The 27,261-nt window shown below is 40.0% G+C and overlaps 3 protein-coding genes across 7 annotated transcripts in view; 1 reads left to right on the top strand and 2 right to left on the bottom strand.

The window, feature by feature from the left end:
* The window catches only part of GABPA (GA binding protein transcription factor subunit alpha), a 35,834-nt gene extending 35,538 nt beyond the window's left edge, over nt 1-296 (bottom strand). The window contains exon 1 of the mRNA XM_045785465.2: nt 186-296. The gene's annotated coding sequence lies outside the window, so the exon portion shown is untranslated. The remainder of the gene's footprint in view (nt 1-185) is intronic.
* On the top strand, nt 143-9,091 carry ATP5PF (ATP synthase peripheral stalk subunit F6). 3 transcript variants are annotated; one of them, XM_045785469.2, is made up of 4 exons: nt 143-267; nt 3,999-4,175; nt 8,233-8,357; nt 8,915-9,091. In XM_045785469.2, exons 2-4 carry the CDS (start codon nt 4,012-4,014, stop codon nt 8,950-8,952), a joined length of 327 nt encoding a protein of 108 aa, XP_045641425.1. In that variant the 5' UTR covers nt 143-267; nt 3,999-4,011; the 3' UTR covers nt 8,953-9,091. The 3 variants fall into 3 exon arrangements, with proteins under 3 accessions (XP_045641425.1, XP_045641424.1, XP_087717872.1); XM_045785468.2 differs by lacking the exon at nt 143-267 and adding an exon at nt 274-401; XM_087861746.1 differs by lacking the exon at nt 143-267 and adding an exon at nt 814-1,127.
* Nucleotides 9,092-15,521: 6,430 nt separating this feature from the next.
* JAM2 (junctional adhesion molecule 2) overlaps nt 15,522-27,261 on the bottom strand; it is an 81,557-nt gene continuing 69,817 nt past the window's right edge. For 2 of the 3 annotated variants that reach the window (XM_045785462.2, XM_045785461.2), the window contains exons 5-10: nt 27,013-27,215; nt 25,002-25,101; nt 23,471-23,578; nt 21,695-21,710; nt 19,191-19,233; nt 15,522-17,550 (exon numbers count right to left, since the gene is read on the bottom strand). In XM_045785462.2, the coding sequence (XP_045641418.1) occupies nt 17,518-17,550; nt 19,191-19,233; nt 21,695-21,710; nt 23,471-23,578; nt 25,002-25,101; nt 27,013-27,215 (503 nt within the window). In that variant the 3' untranslated portion in view covers nt 15,522-17,517. Of the gene's footprint in view, nt 17,551-19,190; nt 19,234-21,694; nt 21,711-21,735; nt 21,866-23,470; nt 23,579-25,001; nt 25,102-27,012; nt 27,216-27,261 lie in introns of those variants that run through there. The other variant, XM_087861745.1, reaches the window with a different exon arrangement.

Here is a 27,261-nt window from a genome sequence, read left to right as displayed (position 1 = left end):
TAATCATACACCTCAACAACCCCAAAGAACAGGATGCTGACTTAGGTCCGGGAGGACCGAACTAGGAAAAAGGCCAGTCAAAGTGCGCATGCGTACAAAAGAAGGATTCCAGGAGGTAAAAAGCAGGTCAAGTTAGGCGAAGGAAAGATGGCGGAGGCTTCGCCAAGGGACCCGGAAGCACTTACCCTCCACTTCCTCCTCCTGTTTGGCTTCTGTCTCACCTAGAGCCGTCCGGTCGCAGACCGCCTCCGAGACGTTTCCTGTCCGGTGAGTGTCGACCGACTGAAACGGCGGCCCATAATGCATTGCGATGGCGGGTAGGCGGGTTGGGGGCGGAGCCAGGGCCGGAAGTAGAACGGTGGCGGCCGCGGAGGCTCTGGCAGCTCGGGACTGAGTGCAAGGTGACTGGGAGGGTAGCTGGACTAGCTTGGCCTCTTAGGACTTACATTCCGGGTTTTTTGATGGGGCCTGGGCTGCCTATTACCTCTGTCTTTCAGGAGGATAGAGCAGTCTTATGTCCCGGGCACCTTCACCGCCTGTCCCAGGGTCACTGTTGACCTCGCCGCTTTTAGGCCTTGAAGTTTGCGGTAGACTCGGTATTCAGGCCTGGTAATACCTGCTCTGAGGGCAAACCTGGGTGGCACGGGAGGCAGGGAGGCCAGGGATTCATGGGCCCGGGGCCCAGCTGGGGCAGCCCAAGGTCATTCCCTCGGGGCAGGTCTGCAGCTAGGCCTGCCCTACCGGGGCGCGCGGGAAATTGTGCCCACTTAAAGCAGAACGTGCACCATAAAGAGGGAAATGGGTGATAGTAATCTTAAAAGTTTGCATGCCACCCGAAAATACCGATGGTGCTACTTTGTTTTCCGCTCTCACTTCACGGCACAATCCTACACCTCAACGCCAAGAAACAAGGTGCTGACGGGGGGCCAAGGGAGTGCTTGAACTAGGGGCGAGGCCAGAGTTCGCAGGCGGGACAAAGCAGGGTTTCCAGGAGGGAGAGAGAACGGGTTGGGTTAGGCGGATTGTGGATTGACTTGAGGAATACGCGCGGAAGAGGCGACGAAAGGACTAACCTATGGCTGGTCAGTCATCTCTAAACTGGAGAACAGAGCACCCTCTCACCACAGGTTCTCTGCACATATGTACCCTTTCTTGCTGTTGCCTTCACCAGTCTTTCTGTGTCAAATCCGTGTCACCGGTTCTCGTGGCACCCCATGGTACTTGAATAGAGAACTTCTCACACTTGGTATTTTACATCTAGCTGTGTAATAACATGTGTCTTCTGCGTGATGGTGGACTGATAGTGGACACACCTATGTTAATCAGTGAAAAAAAATAAAAGGGAATAAAAAAGAAGGAACAAGTTTTGATAATGTGTTTATTTTCTAGACAAGTTGAATTTGAGGACTTATGAAGGGAAGAGACCTATTGGATGTATGGGTTTGGGGTTCAGGAAAAAGGCCAAAATTAGAGATGCATTTTGGGAATCATTAATACTTAGATGATGGTAGAGGGGTGCCTGGCTGCCTTGGTCGGAGCATGCAACCCTTCATCTCCTGGTGTTGAGTTCAGGCCCCACGTTGGGTATAGAGCTTACTTTAAAAAAAAAAAAAAAAAGTAGACGATAGAAATTGAAAAAATGAAAATGGATTTTACCTAGGGAGTAACACAGCTTTTGCAAGAGTCAGAGCAAATTAACTGTGGGAATATGAGCAGTGTAATAACTTTCCTTAGACTTAGTTTTATTATCTATAAAGGAGGGATAAGAACACTTCCCTCTAATTCTTAACAGTATTACCTTAATGGTACAAGGAGAGAATATATATGGAAGTGCTTCACAAAGTATTTTGGGCTGGAGCGACCTTATTGATGTCCTTAAGTTTCCAGAAGTGAAAATATACGTTGAGTAGCACAATTTTTAAAATAAGTCTGTGTCCAGTCAGAATCTACTGTGTAACCTTGGGCCACATACTTAATCTCTAAGCGTTAATTTCTGTGTATGTAAAATGGGAATGATAATAAGAGCACCTTAAGGTTATTTGTTGTTTGCTTGGAGTCTTAAGTATTTTTCTCTGATGAGGTTTAAGAGTGGTAAATGGTGAATTCTTTAATTTCTTTAGATAGTTTGCTTTCATCCTGGTAGGTGAAGGATATTTTGTTTATTATGGGAGTTCTTTTCGTAGTCTTTTTTTTCCCAAATTTTTATTTAAATTCTAGTTAACATACAGTGCAATATTAGTTTCAGGAGTAGAAATCAGTGATTCCTCACATACAACAACCAGGATTCATCATAACAAGTACCCTCCTTAATACCCATCACCCATCCAGCCCATTCTCCCACCAAACCTTCCTCCATCAACCCTCAGTTTGTTCTCTTTTTTTTGGGTGGTTTTTATGTGTGATTCCAGAACTTCTCAACCTTAGCACTATTGACATTTTGTACCAGATAATTATTGTGGGAAGGCTGTACTATATTTGTGATTGTTATTATGGGATGTTTAGAAACATCCCTGGCCTTTACCCACTAGAGGCCAGTAACACCCAAGTCAGGACAACCAAAAATGTCAAATATCTCTTGGGGGATACTGCCATCCCTATTCAAGAACCACTGTGCTACCTACAGTCTTCTAACTTAGTGCTTCTCAACCTCTTAGTGGTAGAGGACCATTTTTCCCCCAACCCTTGTAACTACTTTGGAAGAATACAATAAAAATGAGTTACTGGAAAAATTAGATGAAAGACAGCAGGGTGAAGACACACAAAATACAAACTGATTTATTATTCAACAAATATATATTACTATGTCAAATTGCTGTAAAAGTTTTAATAATTCGTATACCACTGCTGGTCCACAGACCACACTTTGAGCACTTTAATAGAAGTTCAGTGTCAGGATGACAATGATTATTATTAACAGGTAATTTTGGAATGCTGTAGGAATCATGTTAGCGTGACAGGTTTTCACTTGTCTTTAAGGTTCAGAAATTTTACCAAGCTATATTGAGGTGTGAATCTTTTATCCCCATTCCAGCGTAGGGTTGAGTAAGCCCTGTTTAAATAGACACCATCTTTCTTAATGTCAGGGAAATTTCTTCTAATTATTTAGGGCTTCCTTATGTATTCCTTTTCTTTTGGAATTCTTGTTTGCATGTATTTGTTGTAATTTAGAATTTTTTTTGCATTTGATCTTTCACAATACTAAATGAGGTCTCAACTGAGATTATCTTCTGTTTTATCTGCTGAAATGTTTCAGTTAGAAAAGCATGTATTTTGATTTTGGGACGTCTAAGGACTTGGAGGTCTTTAAGTCCTTATTTTTCATTCTGTTTTATTGATTAAGTAGTACTGTGTGATTTTCTCTCTCTTGTTGGTGGGCTTCTTTGAACTGGTTCCTTTAGACTTAGATGTGGTGGTTACAGTATTCTTGAATGCCTGGAATCCTGCAGTAGAACAGACAGAGCAGTTTCCCCTGCTGTGGGGCCTGTGAAGTAGAAACTTCCCAGGCTGTCAATCCTGGCTGAGGTAAGGATTATCTCCAGTCTCTCTGCTCAACTCCCTTTTGACCTTTTGAGGGGGTCAGGGAAAACTGGCACATTAGTTTGGGGTGTTCTTTTCTGCCTGGGGTGGGCAGTTTTCTAACATCCTACCTCGACTATGCCCTGTGGTCCAAGACTAAGTTTATGGAGAAGAAACACCTCATCGCAGATTTTTGCTTTCTATCTGCATCTAACCCAGCACACAAGCCCGAGTTGTTCCTAACTCCTCCTGGTCCCAGGGCCTTTTGGCTAAGAAGCAAAAAAACTTGCAACAGAGAGTAGAGAGGGGAAGGGAGCTCTGGTCAGGTAACTGATCTTAGCATTCATTGCGTTCTGGTATGATTTATGTTTGAGTTCTGTGGCAGTTAGTGGATTTAAGAGCCCCACTATATGATATATTTAGAAGTGTTTTACAATTACATGTATTTTAAAGTGTATTAACATTCTGGTGCTTGTTTTCAGTAACAGAATCACCATGATTCTTCAGAGGCTCTTCAGGTTCTCCTCTCTCATTCGGTCTGCAGTCTCAGTTCATTTGAGGAGGAACATTGGTGTTACAGCAGTGGCATTTAATAAGGAACTTGATCCTGTACAGAAACTCTTCGTGGACAAGATTAGAGAATACAGAACTAAGCGACAGTAAGTGGGTAGATAATCAACCATGGTGTAAATACAAATATTCAAAGTATGTAAGTTTTGAGATGGGGAAAAAAATTACTTGGTGTTTGAAAGTGTCTAAAATCTTCACTGAGCTGATCTGTGACATAGAGGTTCATTAGGTGCTCTAAAAGAAGATAAAAATCTTGATTTTTAAGTCCCAATTTTATTTTCCTTACATGGGTTCCAAGGGAGAATTCCATTAAATCTATTGTAATTTTAGACATATCATTATTATAATGTCATTTATTATAGACTGCAGTCAATTCTTAAAAGTGCATGGGATCTTGGAAATCATTTAGGAACTATATTTGAGAAAACTAAGTCCGTTAGATATTAATTAGCCTAAAGTCATAAAACTAATCAGAGGAAGAACATATTATCAAAATATTCTAACTCAATTTAGTGGCCTTTCTATGACATCATGATTTGGGGGGAATGTATGAACACAGCATTTTTTCTTTAATTATATTTCCATAGTTCTATACTTCTGGGAAGGTCAGAGGACAAAAGACTCTGAAATGGCATAAAGCAAGTCCAGGATAAACAGGATTGTGGAACCACACACTTTTGGAGATGAACGATGACCTCAGCCATCAAATTCAACCCCCAAATCTTAGGAAAAGTGACATACATAAGTTCAGTGTCCTGTTTTTAGTTGTTTAGCATGTGCAGAGCATTGGGCAATTAACTGTCGTGGGCCACAGAAAGAAGTCATATTGCATTTCCATAATATTCTTGAAATCTAATAGGTGTAGAAAGCTTGTAGGCATGTATAAAGTAATATATAAGGTAAAATGGATTAGAGCTAAGGTAGTGACACAGTATTTTGGGGAGTTCATAGGAGGGAATGCTCCTTTCTAGGTGGAGGCATTTTAGAAGGTAGGTTGCAAGAGTGATTGTTTTATCTTGGCTTTGAAAGCCCTATTTGTGGTCCTTTATCCCTTTTGAGAATATGGATACCTATGGATCATCCTCTCAGTTTAAAAAACTTGAAGAATTTACTCACATGATTTTGCTTATGGCATGAAAGTGTTCTCAAACCTGTGGAAGGCCATAGGTAAATATCCATACCTAGGGGTGTGAAGGTCGGACAGATAATGGAGTGGGAAGAAGGTAACTTTTAGGAGGAAAGAATGGTGTGAGCTAAGGCATGAAAACTTGAAACCATAAAGTATATTTGAGAAATTGTGTCATGCAGTTTTCCACGGCTCTAGGGTATATGAGAAGTGTAGGGAGCAGTAAGAACAGGAATGGCATTGAAATGAGGGGATTATGAGAGGCCTTGATTATAGATGGTCAATTAAGGTATTATATGATAGGCATTTATGAGGAATTAAAGGTTTTTGAGCAGGGTGGTGGGGTAGAACAAGATTAAGATTACTCTATTAGGATGATAATTTTAATCACAGTATTAGAAAAATTGGAATGAGTAGAAAAGGAAGACAGACATGGTAGGAAAATGTAATACTGAAGCACTGGTTGATGAGAACTTTATTTTCGTAGCAGTGGGAAGATGAAAGTGACAGTCAAGACATTGAGAGACCGAGAACTGGTCTTGATTATCTGATGGAGAGACAGAGGAGAGGGAGCACTTACAGAACTCTGAGACTGAGACTGGGCAACTAACAAAAAGGTTTTGTCCTTAAAACTAAGGAGGGAGAGAGCAAGGGGATTAAAATGAAATTCTGACAACAATCTTACAGTTCTTATCCCCGTTTTATATTTGAGAAAAGCAAGGCGAAAAGTTTAGAATTTGTCTAAAATCACACTGTTCAGTAAGCAGATGTTTGGGGCTGATGGGGAACATTTGAGTGTCTCCTGTCCAGAGGTATTGTAGTGTCTTAGTTTTGATACTGTTTGTACTTCAGCTGTACAATAAGTCGATCCTGAGGTGTACTCTTTTTATTTTTTTTAAAGTAAGTTTTACACCCAACTTGGGGCTCCAACTCAGGACCCTCAAGAGGTACATGCTCTACCTACTGAGTCAGCCAGGTGCCCCTGAGGTGTACTCGTAATCTAAGGAGCCTATAGTTCATTTGTGCACGTGGTGTGGAGAAATGTTCTGCACATGGATTCTGGCCTGGAATGTCACTCCGACACTTACTAGCTCTGTGACCTTAAGCAGGTTATTTAACCTCTGTACCTTATTCATATGTAAAGTGGGGATGATAATAACAGCACTATTTCATAGGATGTTATAAAAATTTAGTGATTGAATAAATTAGCCTAGTATTCTTTAAGTGAAATAAACAAGTATACTTTGAGTGTCTACTTTGTCCTGGTCACCATGCTAGGTCCTGGGGATGTAATAAGATGGGCTGGGAGACATATTCAGGTGAGGAGGTAGGTGATATGTGGCCTCTTTATCATAAGACTACATACAAAAGTTAAAACAGCCATCATCTATCAGTAACCAGTATATTGGTGAGACTGGCTGGATCCTTTTAAAGCAGTTTCTAAACTTGCGGCTCCCGGAGCTGGAAGACAATCATTAAAGTATCTCGTCGAAGTCTCTATATAGACCTGCACTGTCTATTTCATTAGCCATTATTCACATGTGACTATTGAAATTTAATTTATTATAATTAAGTGTAAATAAAAGTTCAGTTCCTCAGTCACTTCAGTCACATTTCTAGTGCTCACTAGCCAGATTTGCTAGTAGCTACCTTATGAGATGGCATAGATACAGAGCATGTCTGTCATTATAGAAGGTTCCATCGCATGTGCTGATCTAGAAGAAAACTGGGTCTGTGACAACAAACATCATTAACAAGTTCTTAAATTAGAGCTGTCTCTGTATTTTTTTGTGGAAATTTTATAACATAAGTAAGGCCCTGTACTTCTATCGTAGTCATGTGAAAATATTATTACCCTTAATGCAGTTCTCACTTGCAAAGTTTTGTTTATTGTTCATTGGTAGGTGGGCAGTAACATGACAAACACAGAATTTATGCGAAGAATTAGTTACACCTAATTGGCCCCACTGCTGGTCCGTGATGCCATATTTATCTTCCCAAAGCACAACTCTTAATATTGTCATTTTATTGCTTAGTAAATAAAATACAAACTCCCAGACGTAACGTTCCAGGCCTCCCATGACCTGGGTCCTGCTGGTTTTTTCCATCTAGATGGCTTATATTCTCCACATACAGTTAGTTCTTTATTACCTCCGTATCTTTGCTTTTTCAGTCTTAGAATGTATGAAATTAAAATCTGACTCAAATGCATGATTAGTCACAAATGCCACCTTTTTAAAATGAAATTTTTCCCAATTAGCTCAGCAAAAGTGTGATCTCAGCTTGAGTACCTGTTTGGTAAACTGTGTCTTTGAAGCTTACCAATAACTCTTATAGCACAAATGTTTCTAAACATGTTATTTTTTTTTCCTAAATAGCAAAATCTCTGAGGGTAGGAAATTGCTGCTGCTTTGTTCGGCCTCTGTTGTAGAGATTTAAAGTTACTAAGATCTTTTAGAAGCCATTTAGTGGTGGCTGATGTAAATCAGGTACTAAAAATAGGTAAGGCTTACTGACCACTGTGTCACCTCACTATGTGCCAGGTACTATGTTAAGTGGAACGTGCGCATTATCTCTGTAGTTCTCATAACACCACAATTAGGTAGGACCTTTAGTTTTAGATGTGGAAACTGAAATTTAGAGTGCTTCATGCCTTGCTCCGGGTTATGCAGTTTTAATACATTATAGAGCTGACATTCAAGCAGAAGCAGTCACTGACTCCAGGAGCCCGTGGACTTAGCCATCATATCTTACTGCAACTTAGACCTCAAGAGATTCTGACTTGATAAACATCCTTGATACTCCAAACTTTGCATGTTAGAAGTTCGAAGTTGCCTCGTTTATGTGAAACATAAAAAAAGTTTGAGTTGAAATTCAAGCAGATACACTTTTTTTCAGAAAGAGTATTTTTTCCCATGTGAGTACTTTTAAAAGATCTATTGAAACTTGATGGTAAAAGTAATTTTGTTCTTGTAAACTAGTGGATAAGGCAAGTTTTTACCTGCTCGTTGACACAACAGGGCATCTGGTGGACCCGTCGATACTGGCCCAGAGTACCAGCAAGACCTGGAGAGGGAGCTTTTTAAGCTTAAGCAACTGTATGGTAAAGCAGACATGAATACATTCCCGGACTTCAAATTTGAAGGTAAGTGTCTTTAATCATGGATTCAGTCTTATGGAAGATTATTTTAAGTTGATCATATTTCTGCTTTTACTTCCTTGAATTGTTCAGAGGATTAAATGACAATCACACAAAATAAATTTCTTAGGACAGTGACGTTTACATGACAAGCTCTGGTGTAAATGTTTGCCATTGGTATAGGAGATCATAGAACAGGTTAAATGGTGGGGATCTGAAATCAAACTCCCTGATCTTGAATTTTAACAAGATCACTATGAGGTGTGTGATCTTGGATAGTTAACCGGTGACCATTCTCACCTGATATTTGGGGAGAATTATATCTTCTTTGTGGTTGTCGTAATTAAATGACATAATGTATGTGAAATCAGTAAATAGAGAGTCTGGTTTATAATAAGTGCAGAGTAAATCTTTAGCAATTATTATGTTTCCATGTAGGTGTTTAAAAACAGTATTCACTAAAAAAAAATCAGAAGATTGATGCGTTGAATATTAAAGCCTTCTAGATAATGCATCTTATTGCAATATGGCTAAGCTTGAACCTTTTTTTTTCCTTTTCTTAGATCCTAAGTTTGAAGTCATCGAAAAACCCCAGTCCTGAAGAAATAATGTAAAATTTATTTGGTAATTTGTTCCTAGATTAGTTGTACAACTGGTCAGAATAAACATACATTTCTCAACTGTCAAATGTTCTCTTAATTCTGATTCCAAATAAATTATTTGGTGATGTTTGGTGTGCAGTTGAGTGTATTGAATTCTGTGTCTTGGCATCATTTTTAAATTCTCCCATTTGGTTATAATGAATCAGGTGGAGACCTTGCATAAATTGGCTACAAGTTGCCCATAACCCGCCAGACTCTTCTCAGTGTGCAGGGCTACCCTTTTAGTTGTGGAGACTTACTGCCTGGGGGGAGCCACCCTGACCGAAGGAATGTTTGCTGCAGAAGGATGTTACATCCGCTCCCAGAATATAAAGAAATGGCTTATAAATCTTTTTCATAGCTTTTCCAGGAAACTCGAGGTAAGTTTGAATGTACACAGGAACATCCATTGTGTTTTAACTACTATCTCCTCAAATGTTAACTGCTTTTATCCTAATACCCCAGGTCCCTCCTCTTCCCTTGCAGTTTATGATCAGAGGCTATTACTGTGCTCCACAGACAGAGGAAGGAAAGCTGAGAGCGGGGCGGGGGTTCTACAAAGGAACCTGCTTTGAAAGATGAAGCTGTATGGTGTGGTTTAGCCCAAGTGATGGAAGACCCAGCAGATAATGCACCAGACAGGTGGCATAACAGGTACATGAAAATTTCAGTTATTGTAGATGGCTTTTAGGAAAATTGTATTTCTTAAGAAGGAAGCCAGCTGTACCTTTTCATATCTGACAATCTCTCTGACACGTGTCAATAAGTATGGATGTTAATAAACCTTCAAAGATTAAAAAAAAAATATGAAGTCCTAGAACAGCCTTCTTTATGAGTGTAGCTCACTTAAAAAGAGGGACAGATTTTTACTGTGGTGTGCCCATTCTAGCTGAAATCAAACCCACTTAGGAATACCTTTCCCAAAGGATTTGTAACTATTTCCTAATGATACAGCTGTGATTAAAGTAGTAAGACGTGCAGAATTGGAATTGGGGAGGGTAAAGCAGTAGGAAGAAACGGCCCAGTTTCTTCAATGATGCTAAGCAATGACAGTTCACTTGAACTACTTTTATTTAAATAATTTGTAGACATTGAAACAATTTAATGTTTGATTATGGTATTATTGAAAGGTAATTGAGGAAGTCAGGTTGCTCAGGTCCTTTCTCTAACCTCCCCTGAAACAACTCCACCCACCTGTGGCAGGCGAGCTGCCTTGGGGTCCACAGTGCAACTGCTGGTCTAGAGAAGGGCCTGTCCCTTGTCAGCACACGCTTCACCTCCCTTCTTATTCCCTCACTTCCCCTGCTCGGTTTAGTTGAATTTTACCTTTTATAATTTCACACCTAGTTTCTCATACACTTTTTAAAAATCTGTCTTGCAACTGTTTGGAGTTTGCTGGAACATGCCAGTCTCTTCATTCATTCTGTAAACGTAAGGATTCTACTTGTGACTGACTATAAGAACACTGTGTTAAGTACCCTACGTCATAGGGCATTTATTACTAAGTTTTGACCAGGGAAGTGCTCTTTTGTCCAGCTGGATGTTAAATTCCTCATCTTCCTGAGAGCCCCTTCCTCTTTCTGGTGAGGCTGCCCCAACTCTGCAACTGCAGCCTTTCTCTGCCACGTCAGTCTGCCGGTGCGCTCCTTATCCAGAACTTAACACCTTCGATGTTTGCTACAGAACACCTCAACCTTCTAGGTTTTAGTGTTGAAGTGGTTCTTTTCTCCCATGCCTGGTGTTACAGGTTGAATTGTGTTCCCCTAAAATTCATTTGTGGAAGTCCTAACCCCCAGAACCTCACAATAGGGTTGTATTTGGGGATAGGACTTTTAAAGGGGATTAAGTAAAAATTAGGTCTTTAGGGTAGGCCTGAATCCAGTCTGACTAGCGTTCCTATAAGGAAGAGGAAATCTGAGATGAAGAAAGGTACAGAGAACTGGAAAGGGACATAATGTCTGTTACTTACCTAGTGTTACCTTTATTTTTTTATTATTATTATTATTATTATTTTAGATTTTATTTATTTATTGGACAGAGAGAGACACAGCGAGAGAGGGACACCAGCAGGGGGAGTGGGAGAGGGAGAAGCAGGCTTCCGGCCTAGTAGGGAGCCCAGTTGGGGGGGGGGGGGGGCTCCATCCCAGGACCCTAGGATCATGACCTGAGCCAAAGGCAGGCACCTAACGGCTGAGCCACCAGGCGCCCCTAATAATAATAATAACCTAAGAGGGCTTCTGTTTCAGGCAATATTTATTTATTTAAATCCATCTAGTGTAGGATTTTTTGGTTTTGGCGATTAGTAGTTCTCCTTTGCTGCTCTTTCTGTAGTAGGCCTATAAATGCTTGCTCTCTCTGGTTAGGTGCTGTATGTATAAGTTCTTAGGGGGCTCTGTGGGCTAGGAGGTCTTCCCATTGCACAGGTTACCCTAAGTGGGAGGTCCACTCCCAACTCCATCTCTTCCAAACTCCCCTCTGTGGGACAGTCCTGTATCAGATGTTTTATCTCAGTAAGACACTGGAAGGAGGCTCAAGACCCGCTACTTTCAATGATGCCTACTTGACCATTAGAAATTCATATATCCTTGCTGGGAAAATAGGTGCTTCTCCATTCCCCTGCTGTCTTTCTTAATAGCTTTTTCCAACACTTTCTCCCTGCTCAAATAGCTATTTCCTTCTTAGCAGGCACCTTCAGTTTTTGCAAGTGATTCTCTTTAAAATACTCTGTACTTGATTTGGAAGATGAGTCAGGTAATAGAACGTACAACTTGGACAAATTCATTTTGTCTCACAGTTTGGACAGTTCATTCTCTCTTTCTCCATTGCTCCTCATCCTCAAGCCATCCATACACACTTCATATGAGCTTGTGTGATAGAGTAAAAGGAGAGGACTGGAGTAATGATTTCAGGGCAGCGCCATTATCTTCATGAACATCAAAGGGAGTATTTGTACCCAAATTGTTTATGGTTTTCTTTAGAAAGTGGGGTACTTATCTTCAGCCTTGGGCCAACAGAAGATGTCCCAATCAACATTGTGTTAACACGAATGTATCATATCTTTATGTATAATACTTTTCTCATGTTCTTTGCTATTTGTTATCCTAAAATTTAGAAAAACAATTTTCTTGACCTATAGTAACTTTAGTATAATTTTTGCTAATTAAATATTTGGAAGGAAATTGAGTTTGAGAATGAAAAGTCGCATGGCAAGGGCAACTTGAGAAATCCAACCACGGATTTTAGGAAGCTTCAGTTTTTACACCATCTTTAGGAAGCATGTACAAGTAGCACATTTAATGTTAAAAACATCATGAAGTGGACCTTTAAATCAGTCCGCCCTCAGTCTTAGAGAATTTAAGCAGGTCCTTTGTTGACACAACTATTCACTTATTTTGAGAACATTTTCTTAGTAGAAGGCATAAAGACATTTTACACTCTAGTATGTCTTGGTACTTTTAAACTTGGGCAAATAAAAATATGGCATATTTTTAAAAGTCATGAACAAGTAAATAGGAAGTGTTAAAGTCAGCTGAGGAAATCTAAAAGACCTTAGTGGCTTTATTTGACGATTTATGAATCAGGCAGCATCCAGTCTAACAAATAGAAGAGTGCCCAGAAGAGCTATACGGAATTACTTTCATAGGCAGAAAGGAAATTACAAGTAGAATGGCTTGGCTGTGGTGAAGTCATCTTCCTTTGGGGGACTGGAAGGGTCTATGGGGCAGATTACCTCACTGGCCTGACCAGGCAATTCCAGATTGACTGGTTTTAGATTCTACTCCTGGGAGAGGTTGAAACTGCAGTTAAGCTTGGTATTAAAAGTTTTGGTTTGGTGATAGTACAAATGACTCCATTTTTAGAGTATGTTGTCTCTTTTTAACAGTATTAACAAATAAAAATGTATAGTTTACTTTGAATTTCCCAACCAGTTATTACTACTAAAAGTGACCCAAACTCTTACAGAACAAAGGATGGAAAATTAAGGATGGAAAATTGGAAACAAGAAACAAAGATTGGAAAATTAAATTTTAAAACTTGAATGTTGGAAAAATATCTTAAGATCTTTTCAAGAACTGTGTGGAAATGGATGCCTAAGAACAAAGGAGTGGGAGAAGAGGGAAACGATTTCTGTCCAGCTTTAATGGAGCAATAATGTGTGTCACTTTGCATAATAAATGAACTGCATTATAATAACATTGCAGAATGCGATACTTTATTATAAAGAATCTAAATCTGTGGAGAAACTTTATCAGTTTTTTTAGTTGCCCTTTCACAAGTGCTCTTGGTTTTTAAAAATTCATTCAGCATTTATTAGATACCAACTGCATATCATACTGTTTAACACATGCATAAGTGTATTATGAAATAAAAACCAATAATTGCCGTAAAAAAATCAACCAAGTGCTATGGAGACTCAGAGAAGAATCTTCTTCCAGCAGGGGGAATGAGGGAAAGCCTCATGGAGAGTGAAATTTGAGCTGTCCCTTAAAGAGTAAATAGAATTTACCCATTTTGTTGATCTGGAGAATCAGCTTTCCACAGGAGGAAAACATTGTGTTTTTGAAAAAATGACCTTAATTCAGTTCGATGGGTGCATAAGGCAACCAAAGTAGAACAGTGGAACATTTGGCTAGATAGGTAGGTTGTGACAATATGACAAGGTGTGTATGGGGTGGGGAGCAGAGGAACTTTGAACTCCAGGCTAAGGAATTTAGCCCTTGGTAATGGAAAAGAGTGGAAGATTTTTAGAAGGGGATTGACATTTTTCAAGAGTGTAATCTGGCGGTCACTGAGAAGTCATGACTAACAGAGTATTTGAGGGAGGAAGATCCCAGAAGATAAAACTTGAGATAGTAACAAAGGCCTGAGGTGAAAAGGATGAAAGCAGTGACAATCCTGGAATGAGCCAGTGCAGGGTGGAGGGGATGAATCGGGGGAGGGAGAAGGTGGACAGATTTAGAGATAGGAAGGGCAAGAGTAGGAGTGCTTGCCCTAGAATTTAAATGTATTCATCATGGTTAGCTTCAATATTAAAAAAAATAAGATTAGACACTTGGGCATGCGTGGTGAGAGGAGAGTGGATGAGACCGGAAGGGCCCACCACTGCACTGGGACTGGGCGGTGGGGACAGGGAAGGCAGAGCAATGTTAACAAGCTGTGAGCCCAGGGAGGGCCAACTTGCCAGAGGTTAGTTATTAAGGGTGAAGGGAAGGTGTGGCACGACAGAACTGAAGAATTTAAAAGGAAGGTATGTTGGAGGCAAGCAATGAAACATCTTGTGTGAAACATCCTGGATCCGATGGACCTGGGTCTTGTAAACCTGAGTCCTCACTTACCTGTGTGAACTTGGTGGACTGACTCTGAGTCTCAGGTTCCTTGTCTGCCAGTGACGACACGATGCGCTTTATTTTGAAAAAATATTTATCTATTTATTTAAGTGAGAAAGAGAGTACTGGGGGCGAGGGGCGGAGGGAGAGGGAGGGAGAGAATCTCGAGCAGTTGAGCAGGCTCCGCGGGTCTGCATCTCACGACCCTGAGGTCACAACCTGAGCCAAAATGGCATCGGGCGCTTAACTGACTGAGCCACCCAGGTGCCTCATGATATGTAATATCATTGAGATGCGCGAGATTCTATACGCCCTCACCTCCATCCACCCCCACCGGACATACATAAAATGTTCAACAGTTTTGCGTTTTTATTTGCAGAGCATTTTCGTCAGCGTTTGAGAGGTTGGCAGGCATCCAGATGAAAGATGATGAGATTCTAATCTTAAGCAGTTAAAGAGCTCGCCTTGTAGCTACAGATGGTAAGAGGGTGTAGTTTCCCGGGTTTTACTGAACAATAGGTGGATGACTCCTGCCCTACACTGGTAAAATGGGCCTGAAAAGTTGCACCAGTTCAGCTATTTTTATTAACGTAGACTTTAATCAAACAAAACCACTCATGACATGAAGGAAGTTCTTTGCAAAGTTGGGCTAAAAAACAATTGTTCCAGATTTAGTTAGGTTAAACCTCCCAACTAAAAATAAATCTAGTTATAAGAGCAACAATGATAATTAAAGCAAAATTAGCTATTAGAGATTTCAGAGCCCTGTTCCTTATACAACACAGTTTCACTGCAGGAAAATAAAATCAAAATGCTCTGTGAATTATAATGGGGTTTTACCAACTGTTAATATTCAAGTCCCTCAAAAGCAAATGGAAATACAAGTCCAGACACAAGTGGATATACTTTCAATAAATGGAAAATGAGTGCTCAATATTATATCCTTTGTTGGGAGAAAGCATTCTCCACACAATGACTTCGACTTAGCTACATACAGTATATTATGTATAATACATATTTGACTCCCAGAAAGTGTTATATGTTAATACTTTATAAAATGAATTCTCTAGCCGAGTGACTCAGAAGCTTTCATCTGTTAGTAAAGCTAAGGCACTATGTATTTTTTCCCACAATATGGGTTTGTGTCATTTAAATCGAAGAAATTGATCTTATGTGATGGTAGGTGTGCCTGAGGAGCCGTCTTTTTTTTTTTTTTTTTTTTTTTTTTTTTTTAATTAGGCTCCAAGCCCAGCGTGGAACCCAGTGCAGGGCTTGAATTCATAACCCTGAGATCAAGACCTGAGCTGAGATCAAGAGTCAGACGCTCAACCAATTGAGCCCCCCAGGCACCCCCTGAAGGGCCAACTTTGAGACTCGCATGGACTCTTGACACTTGGCGATGCAAGAAGAAAGCATTCCTAATACCAAAGCAAATCAAAGCATGGGCAACATTTAGCTTAATTTTTGCGGAAGTTTATGGATAGGTGTTTTTCTCATGCTTCACCACCAGGAGTTGGGAAACCACATATCGGAGCCAAATCCTGTCTGTGTCTGCTGTTTTTATAAATAAAGTTTTGTTGGAACACAGAAATGCCATTTGTTTATTCTTGTCTATTGCCGCTTTTGTGCTACAAAGGCAGAGTTGAGTAGTTGTAACAGGCCAGTACGGCTTAAAATACCTACTATCTGGCCTTTTATAGAAAATGTTGGAGTCTCATGAGAAGCACAGTGTCACAGACAAGTGGGGGCAATTTATAGTCTGACAACAGGCATCTTCCCAGTGACCTGGTGTGGTGTCCAGGTACATGCCAGTGCTTAAGCTGTTTGTCCAGTAAATCCTGGGATTTGCTTTGTCTAGTGGGAAAAAAGAATGGATTCCTTTAAAAGCAGCTTAACCATGTTCAAAGTTGACGAAGTTCGTGAGTAACCTTTTCATCCAGATTTGCCCAGAACTGGAAATGCCCTACCTATATTTTATTACCCATATTTTATATGAATTAAATAATCACACTAAGTTATAAAAGAGTATGCTTTTCTAACACAGTCTAATTGTTCTTACTATTACACGGATCATTGGAATTTTCACTCTATAACACTAGCTTGGACGCCTTTATGATTAATCAGTGGAGAAACCAGATGATTAGACCAATTTTTCATTTCGGCCACTGTTTCTCCTGTGTCTTCTATGTATCAAGCAGGGCAACCAGTGTAGGAAGCCCACAGTGAGCCCTTTCATTTCACTTGTCTGACAGCCCGTTCTCCTCTCTATATGCCTACCTCTGCAATAAGCAGGATGGGCCAGCAAGGGACTCGGCCCAGCCCAGAATTTCACTGCATGGTTTTCAGAGAAAATCATATGAAAATCAACACGAAGTCACCATCATGCGGAGAAAGGTATCTGCAAGGTTATGTGTGTAGGGTCCAGTGATGAGTTCTGAGGTCAAGGTCCCTGATGTCTTCAAAGGGGTCTTAGAGGAAGGAAAGAGCAACAAACAACTCAAGTGAAATAAGACACTTGGGTTTGTGTTTGACTCTCAAAATTATGTTTAATGGAAAAAATCAATGCCACACACCAGGGGAGTGAGCTCTGGTCATTAGGTATTTTTCTTCATGTTGCTTTTGGTTCCCAGAAATAATAAACACAAAGTGCAAATCCTTGGGAATAACCCTCTCCTCCTACCTCCCTTCTGTGAATAGATTAGTGACAAATGAGCAGCGGAATAAGGACTGTATTAGGGGAGAAAAGAGGATTCTGGTAGAAATGAGACCAGAGGTTCCTTTTGCGTCTGTCAGTAGTTTCTGAACCCTGTAAATCAGACTCCTGCACAGAGGGTGCACACAGTTTGTATTTTCATGCTCGTTGGATTAATTTCAAAATCAGTATCATATATTTTAGTAAGTTTCTCTAGAAGTTAGGACATTTAACATTTCATAAACCTCAGAATATTACAAGTTCTGTGATTCTTTTAACTTAGTCCAGACGCAAGAAGCCAGACTGGATTTTATTTAGGTGCTGACAGAACTATTTGTTTAAAATAACAATTTCAAGTAATTTAATGATCATAAAAATTATCATGAAATACCAACTTCATCTCCTCATGTACCTCTTTGCAAATGTAAGACAAAGCAGAGTTTTATAATCTTTTAATAACTTGTGTAACAACTGTGGATCTGGTGTATCTCAAAGGTGGAATTCTTTTAAATTATAAAGGATTTTGTATGCTTGAAATCCTAGGAAAAGGGAAAAAAACAAGTTTAAGTATAATGTGTTAATTCATATTTAAAGAAATATATAAATGTTATCAGTATAAAGCTACATGCACTATGAGAATTTATAGGTACAAACCAGCATAGAGTTAACTAAATCTATTTTGTGGGGAATTAAATAAATACTAGGAGACAGGGTCTCTGAAACTTTGACTAAAGAGTAAAAAAGTCAGGAGTGGGAGTTAGAGTGGGAGAAATCTTATCTGTTTGGGGTATGCTCCTGGCATCTAGCAGGTAGAGGTTGGGGTGCTGCTAAGCATCACGGTACAGCCCCCCCCAAAGGAAAATATGAAAAATTATAAGAATTCATTGTATAAGAACTTATATAAGAAATGACAATATAAGAATGATGAGAAATTGTCAATCATGCCAAGATTGCTGAGAAATCATGCTCTAGGGCAAAACCAGAATTGGAGGCTCGACCTCTCAGTGGATGAGGGCAACTGAGAAGAAGACAATGAAAAAATAAAAAGGTTTTTGCTCTTCTGACTCGGCCACATAGTGTCTCCTACTGTTCAGAAGGATGAGATTATTTAACATTTAAGGAGTGTTTTCTATAAATTGTAGGCACAAATATGATGGCGTTACATACTGCTTATCTGCTAATGAAAGAATAATACGATTGTGGTACAGTAAACTACAAAATAAAGTGACTTCCATGAGAGACTGTAGAGTAGACAATTTTAAAAAAATCAAATTTTGACAGAAAAAAAATCTATGGAACAATAAGTAGGTCGCAAAGTTACTGTCCATTAGAATCACTCGAGTGTTTAAAATACCAGTGTCCACTGCCTACCCCGAGCTTTTACATGTAGGAAATCTAAGAGAATCCCTGCCACTGACTGCCAAGGAGTGCAGAGAACCAGGCTCCATTTCTTAAGAAAGGGCTTAGACCTGTAAAAACACTGGAAACCTTCCTCCTTTACCTCCCGTACTCCTGAAAAAAAATCCAGAAGGTTGAATACCCATCCAAAGAGCTACGAAATCTGAGCCATGACGGTATTTGCTGCTTCACTGTAATGTTCACAAATGCAAAAGCACACAAGGGTCCAAATTATGTTGCCTGAACCATCCGAATTAGATAATTATTGTCTCCAGGGATTTCTGAAATACTCCTTTCGGCAATAGCAGAGGACATTCCATATTCCTAACTGTTCCAAGTTCTCTGATAACCAAAGGAGAGTCCTGGAATCACAGATCTGGGGGAAGCCATCTGCTTGGGCAAGATGACAAGAATCAGGGTACCTGGATCCAGCCCCCCCACTGTGATCCTGCGAGAACTTGGGTCTCAATTTCCTCATCTGTGAATTGGAGCTAATAGCACCAGGCCTAATGATGCTAGGAGGCTAATGATAGCAAACGTCATGAGAAAAAGAATGGCATGGCAAAGCCCCATTGCTCTACAAATGCCAGGCCACTTTATCATCCCATCCCAGACAGAGGATGGAAGCCAACATTCACCCACCTCCTTCTGAAGACCAGTCATAGACCCTCACACAAAGTATATTAAAAGTGAAAATCCATGACTTCTGTACAATTATTTCATTTCCCTGCCCTAGTTCCTCAACACATCCGATCTATAAATATACTTTAAAAATACTCACATTTTCACTCATTGTGGTGGCTTTAGATGCAGAGCTACTCTTCCTGTTTATGGAATATAAAAGACAATATTTAAAAATGCAAGCAACCCTAACTGAATTTCTTACATTTATACACACTATCCCATTGAGAAAGCCATATAACAAAGTATCAGCCTGTGAAGCCCTGTGTATCTCACTGCAGTCTAGGGCTAAAGATTTCTCTGGAACATGCAAACAGAGACTTACTCACTTTTAACTTAGCAACTTGTTAATGTTTAGCATTTTGAAAACTTGAACATTATAATCAAAATTCATTTTTTTCCCATGGAAAGAAAGTTTTACATGGTGACTAGGGTTCTAGTTATCTGTTATAGGCTGAACTGTGACTTCCTCAACAATTTATGCTGAAGTTCCAACCACCAATACCTCAAAATGTGACCGTATTTGAAGATAGGGTCTTTAAAAAGGTGATTAAATTAAAATGAGTTCACTAGGGTGGACCCTAATCTAATATGACTGCTGGCCTTATAGGAAGAGTAAGTGTGGAGACAAACAGAGGCAGAGGGGAGACAACGTGAAGACAGAAGACCATGTACAAGCCAAGGAGAAGAGGCTTGGGACCGATCTTCCCTCACGGCCCTCAGAAAGTACCAACCCTGCTGTCACCTTGATCTGGACTTGTAGACTCCGGAGCTTAAGAAAATGAATTTCTGTTTAAGCTACCCAGTCTGTGGCACTTTGTGACAGCAGTCCTAGCAAATTAATATAACATTCAGTTCATTATCCAACAACCTTTAAGGGCCATGGATTTGACAAATGGCAGGAGATGTATCTAGGAATAAAGATACTGCCTCCCGGATTCCTACCTGGGTCATTAAGAGACATTGAGATTGAAGAGAATAACCTTCCTTACGGTAGCAATGCCAACTTTGCTCCTTATGTAAGATGGTGCTCTCTTCTGCTCAAAACCCTCCAATTACTTTCCATCTTCCCCAATAAAAGTGGAAATCCTCACAATTGCCTGGTGTGGGATGTGGGGTGGCTATATACCATCAGGCAACACTGTTTTCTGAACTCTCCCACTTTGTTCCTGCTAGTCCTGGTAACTTGGAGCTCATCTTGGACTTGTACTGCGATCAGATTAGACCGAGTGACCAGGGTTGAGCAGGAAGTCTGGGAACAGACTTAAAGTTCCCAAACATTCCAGACCTTCCCACCTAACGCTCCCAAACCTGCTCCTCTCGAAGACCTGCACGTTTCAGTAAATGGTAACATCATTCTTCTCATAGCCATGGGGCTCTCTTTGATTTTTCTCTGTTTCTCCCACATCCACATCCAACCAGTCAGTTAAATTGTTCAAAATGTATCCAGAATCCTTTCACTTCACATCTCCAACACCATCACTTGGAACCAGCCACCATTTTCTCTTGGCTGGCTAATAATTGAGTAGCTTCCTAACTGCTTCCTCCACTCTTTGCTACCTTATAGTTGATTCTTAACAGAGCAGTGAATGTGAGCTTCTAAGAATTAAGTAACAGGATACTACTTCCTGACTCACAGCCTTCCAATGACTTCCCATCTTACTCAGAATCAAAGTCAAACTCCTCACAACTGCCTAGAAGGGGCGCCCTATCATCTGGCCTCCACTGCTTTTGGGCACTCATCCCTCCCTCCATTGTCCTCACTCAGTTTCAGCCACACCGATCCCCTCGATGTGCCTCGGATACTCCAGGTGTGCCTGGCCGCTAGACCTTTCCATCTGTTCCTTCTCCTCTGCGTGCACGCTCTTCTCATGGGTATCTGCATAATTTGCTCTTTCTGCTCCTTCCGGTCCTTCTCAAACATCATTTCATCCATGAATGAATCACCTAACCACCCTCAAAGACAATCTCCACTCCTACTCGTGTATCCTCTATTCTCTCATCCACTTTAGTTTCCTCCCTAATACTTTTCACAGTCTGATGTACTGTAGAGTTTACATGTGTGTTTACTTTCCACCTTTCTCTATGTAAGCTCCATGAGGCAGAGAGTTGTATGACCCATTTCGTTCACTGCCGTATTGCCACTCCCTAGGACAGTGTTGGACACAAAATAAGTATTCAATTCAATGTGAAAACGGCTGTTCGGTAAAATTTTATTTGAAAATTTTTAATTTAGCAAAATATGGCAAATATATATTTTTTAATAATAATTTTTATTATGTTATGTTAGTCACCATACAGTACATCCTTAGTTTTTGATGTAGTGTTCCATGATTCATTAGCAAATATATTTTTTAAAGTAGTACTATTGAAATGCCTACAGAGTCAAATTAGTGACTACATGTCTTCTCTAGGTAATTAAACAACATTGACAGTTAGGCATTAGGCATGAGATGGGATGTATTTCTGGATGAATCTGAGTCACTTCCCATAGGATAAAACCTTTGTAAACAACCCAACTTTCCATGTTTGACTTTAAACAGATGATTAACAGAAAATTAGCTAATACGGGGGAAAGGCATGCATTTAAGAAAGTATACTTACTGGAACGAGGTCTCTTCTACAAAAGAATAAGTGTATATCATTAATGCAAGAGTTAATATGGCATGATACATATTCATATAAAAGCGAGTTTAGGCTTGATTTCTTCTTCTCAGTCTTGATTCTCTCTCAGTGACATTTGTATTTTCTAAATCAAGGGTTGGCAAAGTTTTTCTGTAAAGGGCCACAAGGCAAATATTTAGGCTTTGTGGGCCAAGGGGTAGAATTGAGGATATTAAGTAGGTACTTATATAGGAAGACCAAGTTTCCAAAAATTTTTATTAATAAAATTCGAAATATAATAATAATAATCAAAGCTTTTAGTATAGGTCTATTAATTGGAAAAATAGAATTCTCTTGTTGGCTGGGGATAACATTTCTCTTAATTGGGATTCAAAGTTAGTGTTCCTTATTATCAAACAGGTTGTAAATGTTCATTCGTAAAAACCATTCTTAGCTTGTGGGCCACAGAAAAACAGGTGGGTGGCAGAATGGATTTAGTCCACCGGTCATAGTTTGCCAACTCCCGTCTGAAATCAAGTTCAAGAAAATGATCCTCTTGAATAGATTTTTCTGCCAGCTGAGAATGGGGGTATATTCTTCACTAATAAATTCATAATACCCAAGTCAGATCTTTAATTAATTTAGTATTTTAAGAAAAATGCATTTACCAAGTCTCCAATAAAGATACTCAGATACTCTGCAAGTAGAGAAAGATAACGAGAATTTTGCAGTTGTAATCTTATCTGTCTGTCCTTTCACTGGTGACCAGCAGGGGGACTCAGCTGGATTCCATTCATAAAGTTACATTTACGCTAGACTAAGATCAGAGCACCAAAGAAAAGAGCTATTAATTCACAGAGCAGCTATTCTTAATTATAGGGAACGTTCTTGAAACACTGCCGTGGAAACATCTTATGACACTTCATATCTATTTATAGGTTAAGTTTTACGTTAGTATGTTTTTTAAACCTAAATTCTAAAATTACTGCTCACTATAAAAGTGGGTCTAAAACTTGCATATGCTATAAATTTATTTACTAGTCTATGAAAAAATTATGCTTTATACACCATTCCCAGTGGACTTGATGGAGTTCTGCAGCTTTTGAGCTCTCAGAAAATTTTAAAGACTGGGAGTAAAGAAATACATTAAGAGAATAAAACATCATTATTTTTTCATTTCATTCATATCAAACCTATTTTATCATCAAATGGGGGTTTGGAGTTATAAGAGGTCTAAACTCAAAGAATTAAAAACTTTGTCCAGAAGCAACTGTAATACTATAGGTTTCTAGTTTTTATCGAACAATGCTATATACAGCTGTGCTAAATTTGACATTCAACATTCCACTGTTCTACACTGGTAAAATATTTACTAATTTATTTCAATGAGACTTCTTATGATAAAACTGGAAATAAATTTACATCTTGAGATATATACTTCCTAACTTAACAGGCTCTTAAATACATGTCAGTATGCTATAAATATCCATGTACATTGACTCTCTCTCGGTATCACTCCATTAGGCCACCCCACGGTGCCTCTCACATATTCTGTGGTGTTTCCCGAATGTTGCCGTGAGGAAGCTCTGCCTTTTCTCCCTCTGTTTGCCCAGGTGCTTCATAACTCACCTACATGTCACATTTTCTACTGCAGAAAAGTCAAGGAAAAATACACTCGAGACTTTGTTAGAACCAATTAGGAGAAACGAGGTCTCGTAAGAAAATTCTATATGTCCACAGGGAGTTGTCTAGCAAAGAAGGGTGAAATTCACTTACTTGAAAAGTAGCCTTTCCTCTGAGCATAGCACACGCCAAGGCCACAAACAGAAATCACTAAGGCCACAACTACCACAGCTGCTATGATGCCACTTATGTTGAGATCATCTGGAATGCAAAATAAATCATGCATGAATTTGGGTCAAGTAGATGGACAGATGTAGTTATTAAATTGAAAAAATTCAAATGAGCTCCCCTTTGCCGCTATACCGTCACAGGGAGAGTTCCATGCTGCTGAAGCCTGTTCAGGTGATTCAATTACAGGAAACGTTCCAAAAGTGATTGAAAATATGAACAGAATTGAGCTTTGCAAGAATCTTAACTTGAAGTTCCATGATTCAGAAATTACATGCATGGTATTCTTGCATTCATTTGGGGAGATAATACTTCAAAGGATTAAATGTCAGATTGGAAGTGATCTTCAAAGTTCAGTGAAGTCACGTATTCAACCACCACACCCCCCAATTCTACTCAAAATTCTTCTACATCATCATCTGTGTCAATTTCACCAATAATGGAAAACTCATTCAGCTCCAAAGAAAGCCATGTGACTGGCGTGGGTATTCTCCTGCAGGGTGCAGCCCTCCCAAGTGACCTTTAACCCCACAGGGCCACCTCTAGCTAGCCCTATTACATACTCTTTTTCAAAGCACAGGACTTTCACAAAGGGAAAATTGAACCAAATTATTAAAATGAAATGAAAAAAAATGTGTGCTCTGAAACTCTTATAATCTGAAAAGATTCCTGCGTCTGATTTTATTGACTTCTAAGAAGCTAATTTGTGAAGTGTATGACAGCCGTGTTTTATAGCAGATAGAGATTCATAACTGCATTCGACATGTCTTTTTTGAGAGCCCACCGTGGGATAAGTAAAGCACAGTATTTTAGGGGATTGGAAAAATGATCAACCACTAAAATAGCCAACTCCTGAGAGTGCTCACGATATGCCAGTATTATCCTAACCCTTTTAAATACCGATTACTTTTTCTTTTTGTTAAGTAAGATCTGCTCCCAATGTGGGACTTGAACTCATGACGCTAAGATCAAGAGTCCCATGCTCTACTGATTGAGCCATAACCCAACGAAGACAGCATATTACTACTTCTATTTTGGGGAGATTGAGGTTAGATAATTCACCCGAAATATGTAGCTAGTACGTGACAGAGCTGGAAATTGAACCCCATACCAAATCCTTGACCCTGAGCAATTTACAAGACTCTTAGCTTTTGCTTGAAAGAAGACTGCCCAGACAAGCATATTTTTAAAACAATGATTTGAAAAATTCAAAAACTTGAAAAGTAGAGTGCTAAATATTCTTGGCTTGTTTGGGACATGGACTAAGAACAGCATGATTGCTTTCTGCAACACATTATGTCAAGCTAATTTTAAACATTCCCTCTGGTTCATTCTTCCAATCACTCAGGCGCAGTCCTACCCCTTGCTCCTTCCCATCCCCAAGTACATGTGTACTCTCACTGCAAACCATTGTTCCTCCCAATAAGCATGGGAGGAACCAATTTTTCATGCTTACCTACTTGCATTCGTTTCCCCGGACACCTGCGATGTCCAACAGAATTACGGGCTTCACAGGAATATTCTCCACTGTCTAGTTTTGAAACAGTGTTAAATTGCTATTTGTGGAAGGAAAATAAATATACATTTTAAGCAATAAATCTGTAAGTAGACTCCTAAAGTAACCGTGTCTCTTGAATTTTAGCATTAAGTTGGTCTTTCCTTTTTCAGGAGTTAGGACTTGATGTCTCTACTGTGAATTCAGGACTCTGCCATGCCTCCAAGGGGTCAGTAGCTAGGCTTCCTGTTTATTTTGACAGAGAAAGACTTAAATATATATAGGGAAGTGTCTTTGTTTTGTGATACTGAGGAAGTGGTAGGTTAGGAAGGCAATGGGCATTTTTTAAAGTTTACAGCACATGGTAGTATTAAAGTTTTGTCGGTATTTCTAATTCCCAGGAAGCACCGTTTGTAAAAGAAGGCCTCCTTGGGCTTTCGGGAAGGGCTGATGCAGTTTTCTCAGCCACAGTGAGTTCACTATAGCAGCAAATAATGAACGCCTCCTCTAAAGTGCCAGAGCTACTACCAGGAAGTAGCAGAGGGTCGAGGAAAATCTTAATCAGTGTAGTTTAGAGCATTACAAATTCTACCAGTAGTGGAATTTTTAAAAATTTTGAAAGGATTTTCTGAAAGGTCTAACCTTTGCTCCTTCTACTCTCTGCCAAAAAAACTGAAAGGCAAGACTTTGGTGTAACAGGCTTCATAACTGTTATTAGTGGATTTATCTCCTTGGTGAATTTCTGGAAGGGAGGGAGGGAAGGAAGGAAAGAAGGAAGGGAGGGAGGGAGGAAGGAAGGAAGGAAGGAAGGAAGGAAGGAAGGAAGGAAGGAGGGAGTGATGGGTGGATGGATGGCAGGAATGAAGGGAAGGGAGGAAGGAAATGCGGTGGATCCTGAATGCCTTAAAGGATCCTGCTAGGACCAGCACAGAGGGAGAGAGGGGTGTCCAGAATCATGCTTTCGGTGCCCTCCTGTCACACCCTCAGTACCGCCGTGGTCACCGTTGACCGCAGCCATGAATCTCTAAGGAGCACCTCCTCGTGGTCTTGGATTGTCATGCAATACATGTTCCTAAGAGCAGCCGGGTTTTTGATCTACTAACCCTTTTCTCTCTCACTTGTCATTACCCACTACCCACATCCCCCTTTGTTCTGTATGCTTCAACATGTAAAAGGAAGTTTCCCCTCGTGTATTTCACTTTACGAAATCATCTCTCACTGTCTCAAAAGCCAGACTATAAAAATATTCACCAGGAATGCAAGGCCAAGGGTAAGTATTAACGATAAGCTAGACTAAAACCGTAAATGACCTACTAGCACATAACTGGTCACTAAAAGTCATTGTCATCCATACACTGGAGTCTTTGTTGCCTATTTCTCAGGAGAGAACCCACCCTGGTGCCTCCCTTTGACATCATAAGATATTTCAAGGGTGGAGGCTAAGTAGGGAAAGTGAATCTATATCAAACTTTCCTTGGGGCTTTTATCACCTGCTCTGAGAAAAAATAAATTTGAAAAGTAAATATAGCAACGTGTGACGGCAGTTTTTCTGCCCAAGGTCTCAGTGTAAAATCTATCGGACCTGCTGACTGAGTCTGCTGGTGCTGCGAGGGCGGGAGTGTGGTCCCCCTCAAGGAGCCACGTCCGTCGATATGCTTTATTATTTAGCCACTTTATCAAATATGCTTTATTACTTACCAAAGGATCTAGTTTTTGAATGTTGTTGTGTACTAGTAGAGTGAAGGAATGAACCTCTTAACATTTGTTAAAATTATTATTTTTAGTTCTTTGTATTGTCTTCCCATCTCTGGTAGAGCCTTTTCCATCACTTCCCTGGACGTCTACCACCATCTTTCCCGCTGCCCTTTCCTCTCTCCACTTAAGCAACGGTATCAGCCCTCTATTCTCCATCATTTCCAGTCTAATAATTTTTCTTCTCCAGATACAAGACCAGTGCTTGAAATGACCTTACCAGAGTTCCGGATTTTGTATTCATTGTATAGGAGCTGTTGGTGCTTTGGGAGCCAAGTTTTGGATTCTCTGACAAAGGGACGCCATCCTTAAACCATGTGTACTCAGGAGCGGGATTCCCTTCTTTGTCTTGACATCGCAGCTCTACCACAGTCCCACTCAGAGCAGAATTGGGTACTTCACAGGATGGAACTGCCGGAGCCACTGAAGGAGGGAATTCAAATGGCACCAGTTATTTACAAGCTAAACA

This window comes from Ursus americanus, chromosome 4, assembly GCF_024610735.1.
Source record: "Ursus americanus isolate L20-20 chromosome 4, mUrsAme1.1.p, whole genome shotgun sequence".
Taxonomy (NCBI): Eukaryota; Metazoa; Chordata; class Mammalia; order Carnivora; family Ursidae; genus Ursus; species Ursus americanus.
Note: the sequence above shows the minus strand (reverse complement) of the source record. Positions and strands in the feature narration are given on the sequence as shown.

Excerpts from the sequence above, each read along its gene's own strand:
- ATP5PF (XM_045785469.2), top strand. The coding sequence starts at position 4,012 with ATGATTCTTCAGAGGCTCTTCAGGTTCTCCTCTCTCATTCGGTCTGCA. Across the intron at positions 4,176-8,232 it reads GAATACAGAACTAAGCGACA|GGCATCTGGTGGACCCGTCG; the intron begins GTAAGTGGGTAG and ends TTGACACAACAG. Across the intron at positions 8,358-8,914 it reads CCCGGACTTCAAATTTGAAG|ATCCTAAGTTTGAAGTCATC; the intron begins GTAAGTGTCTTT and ends TCCTTTTCTTAG.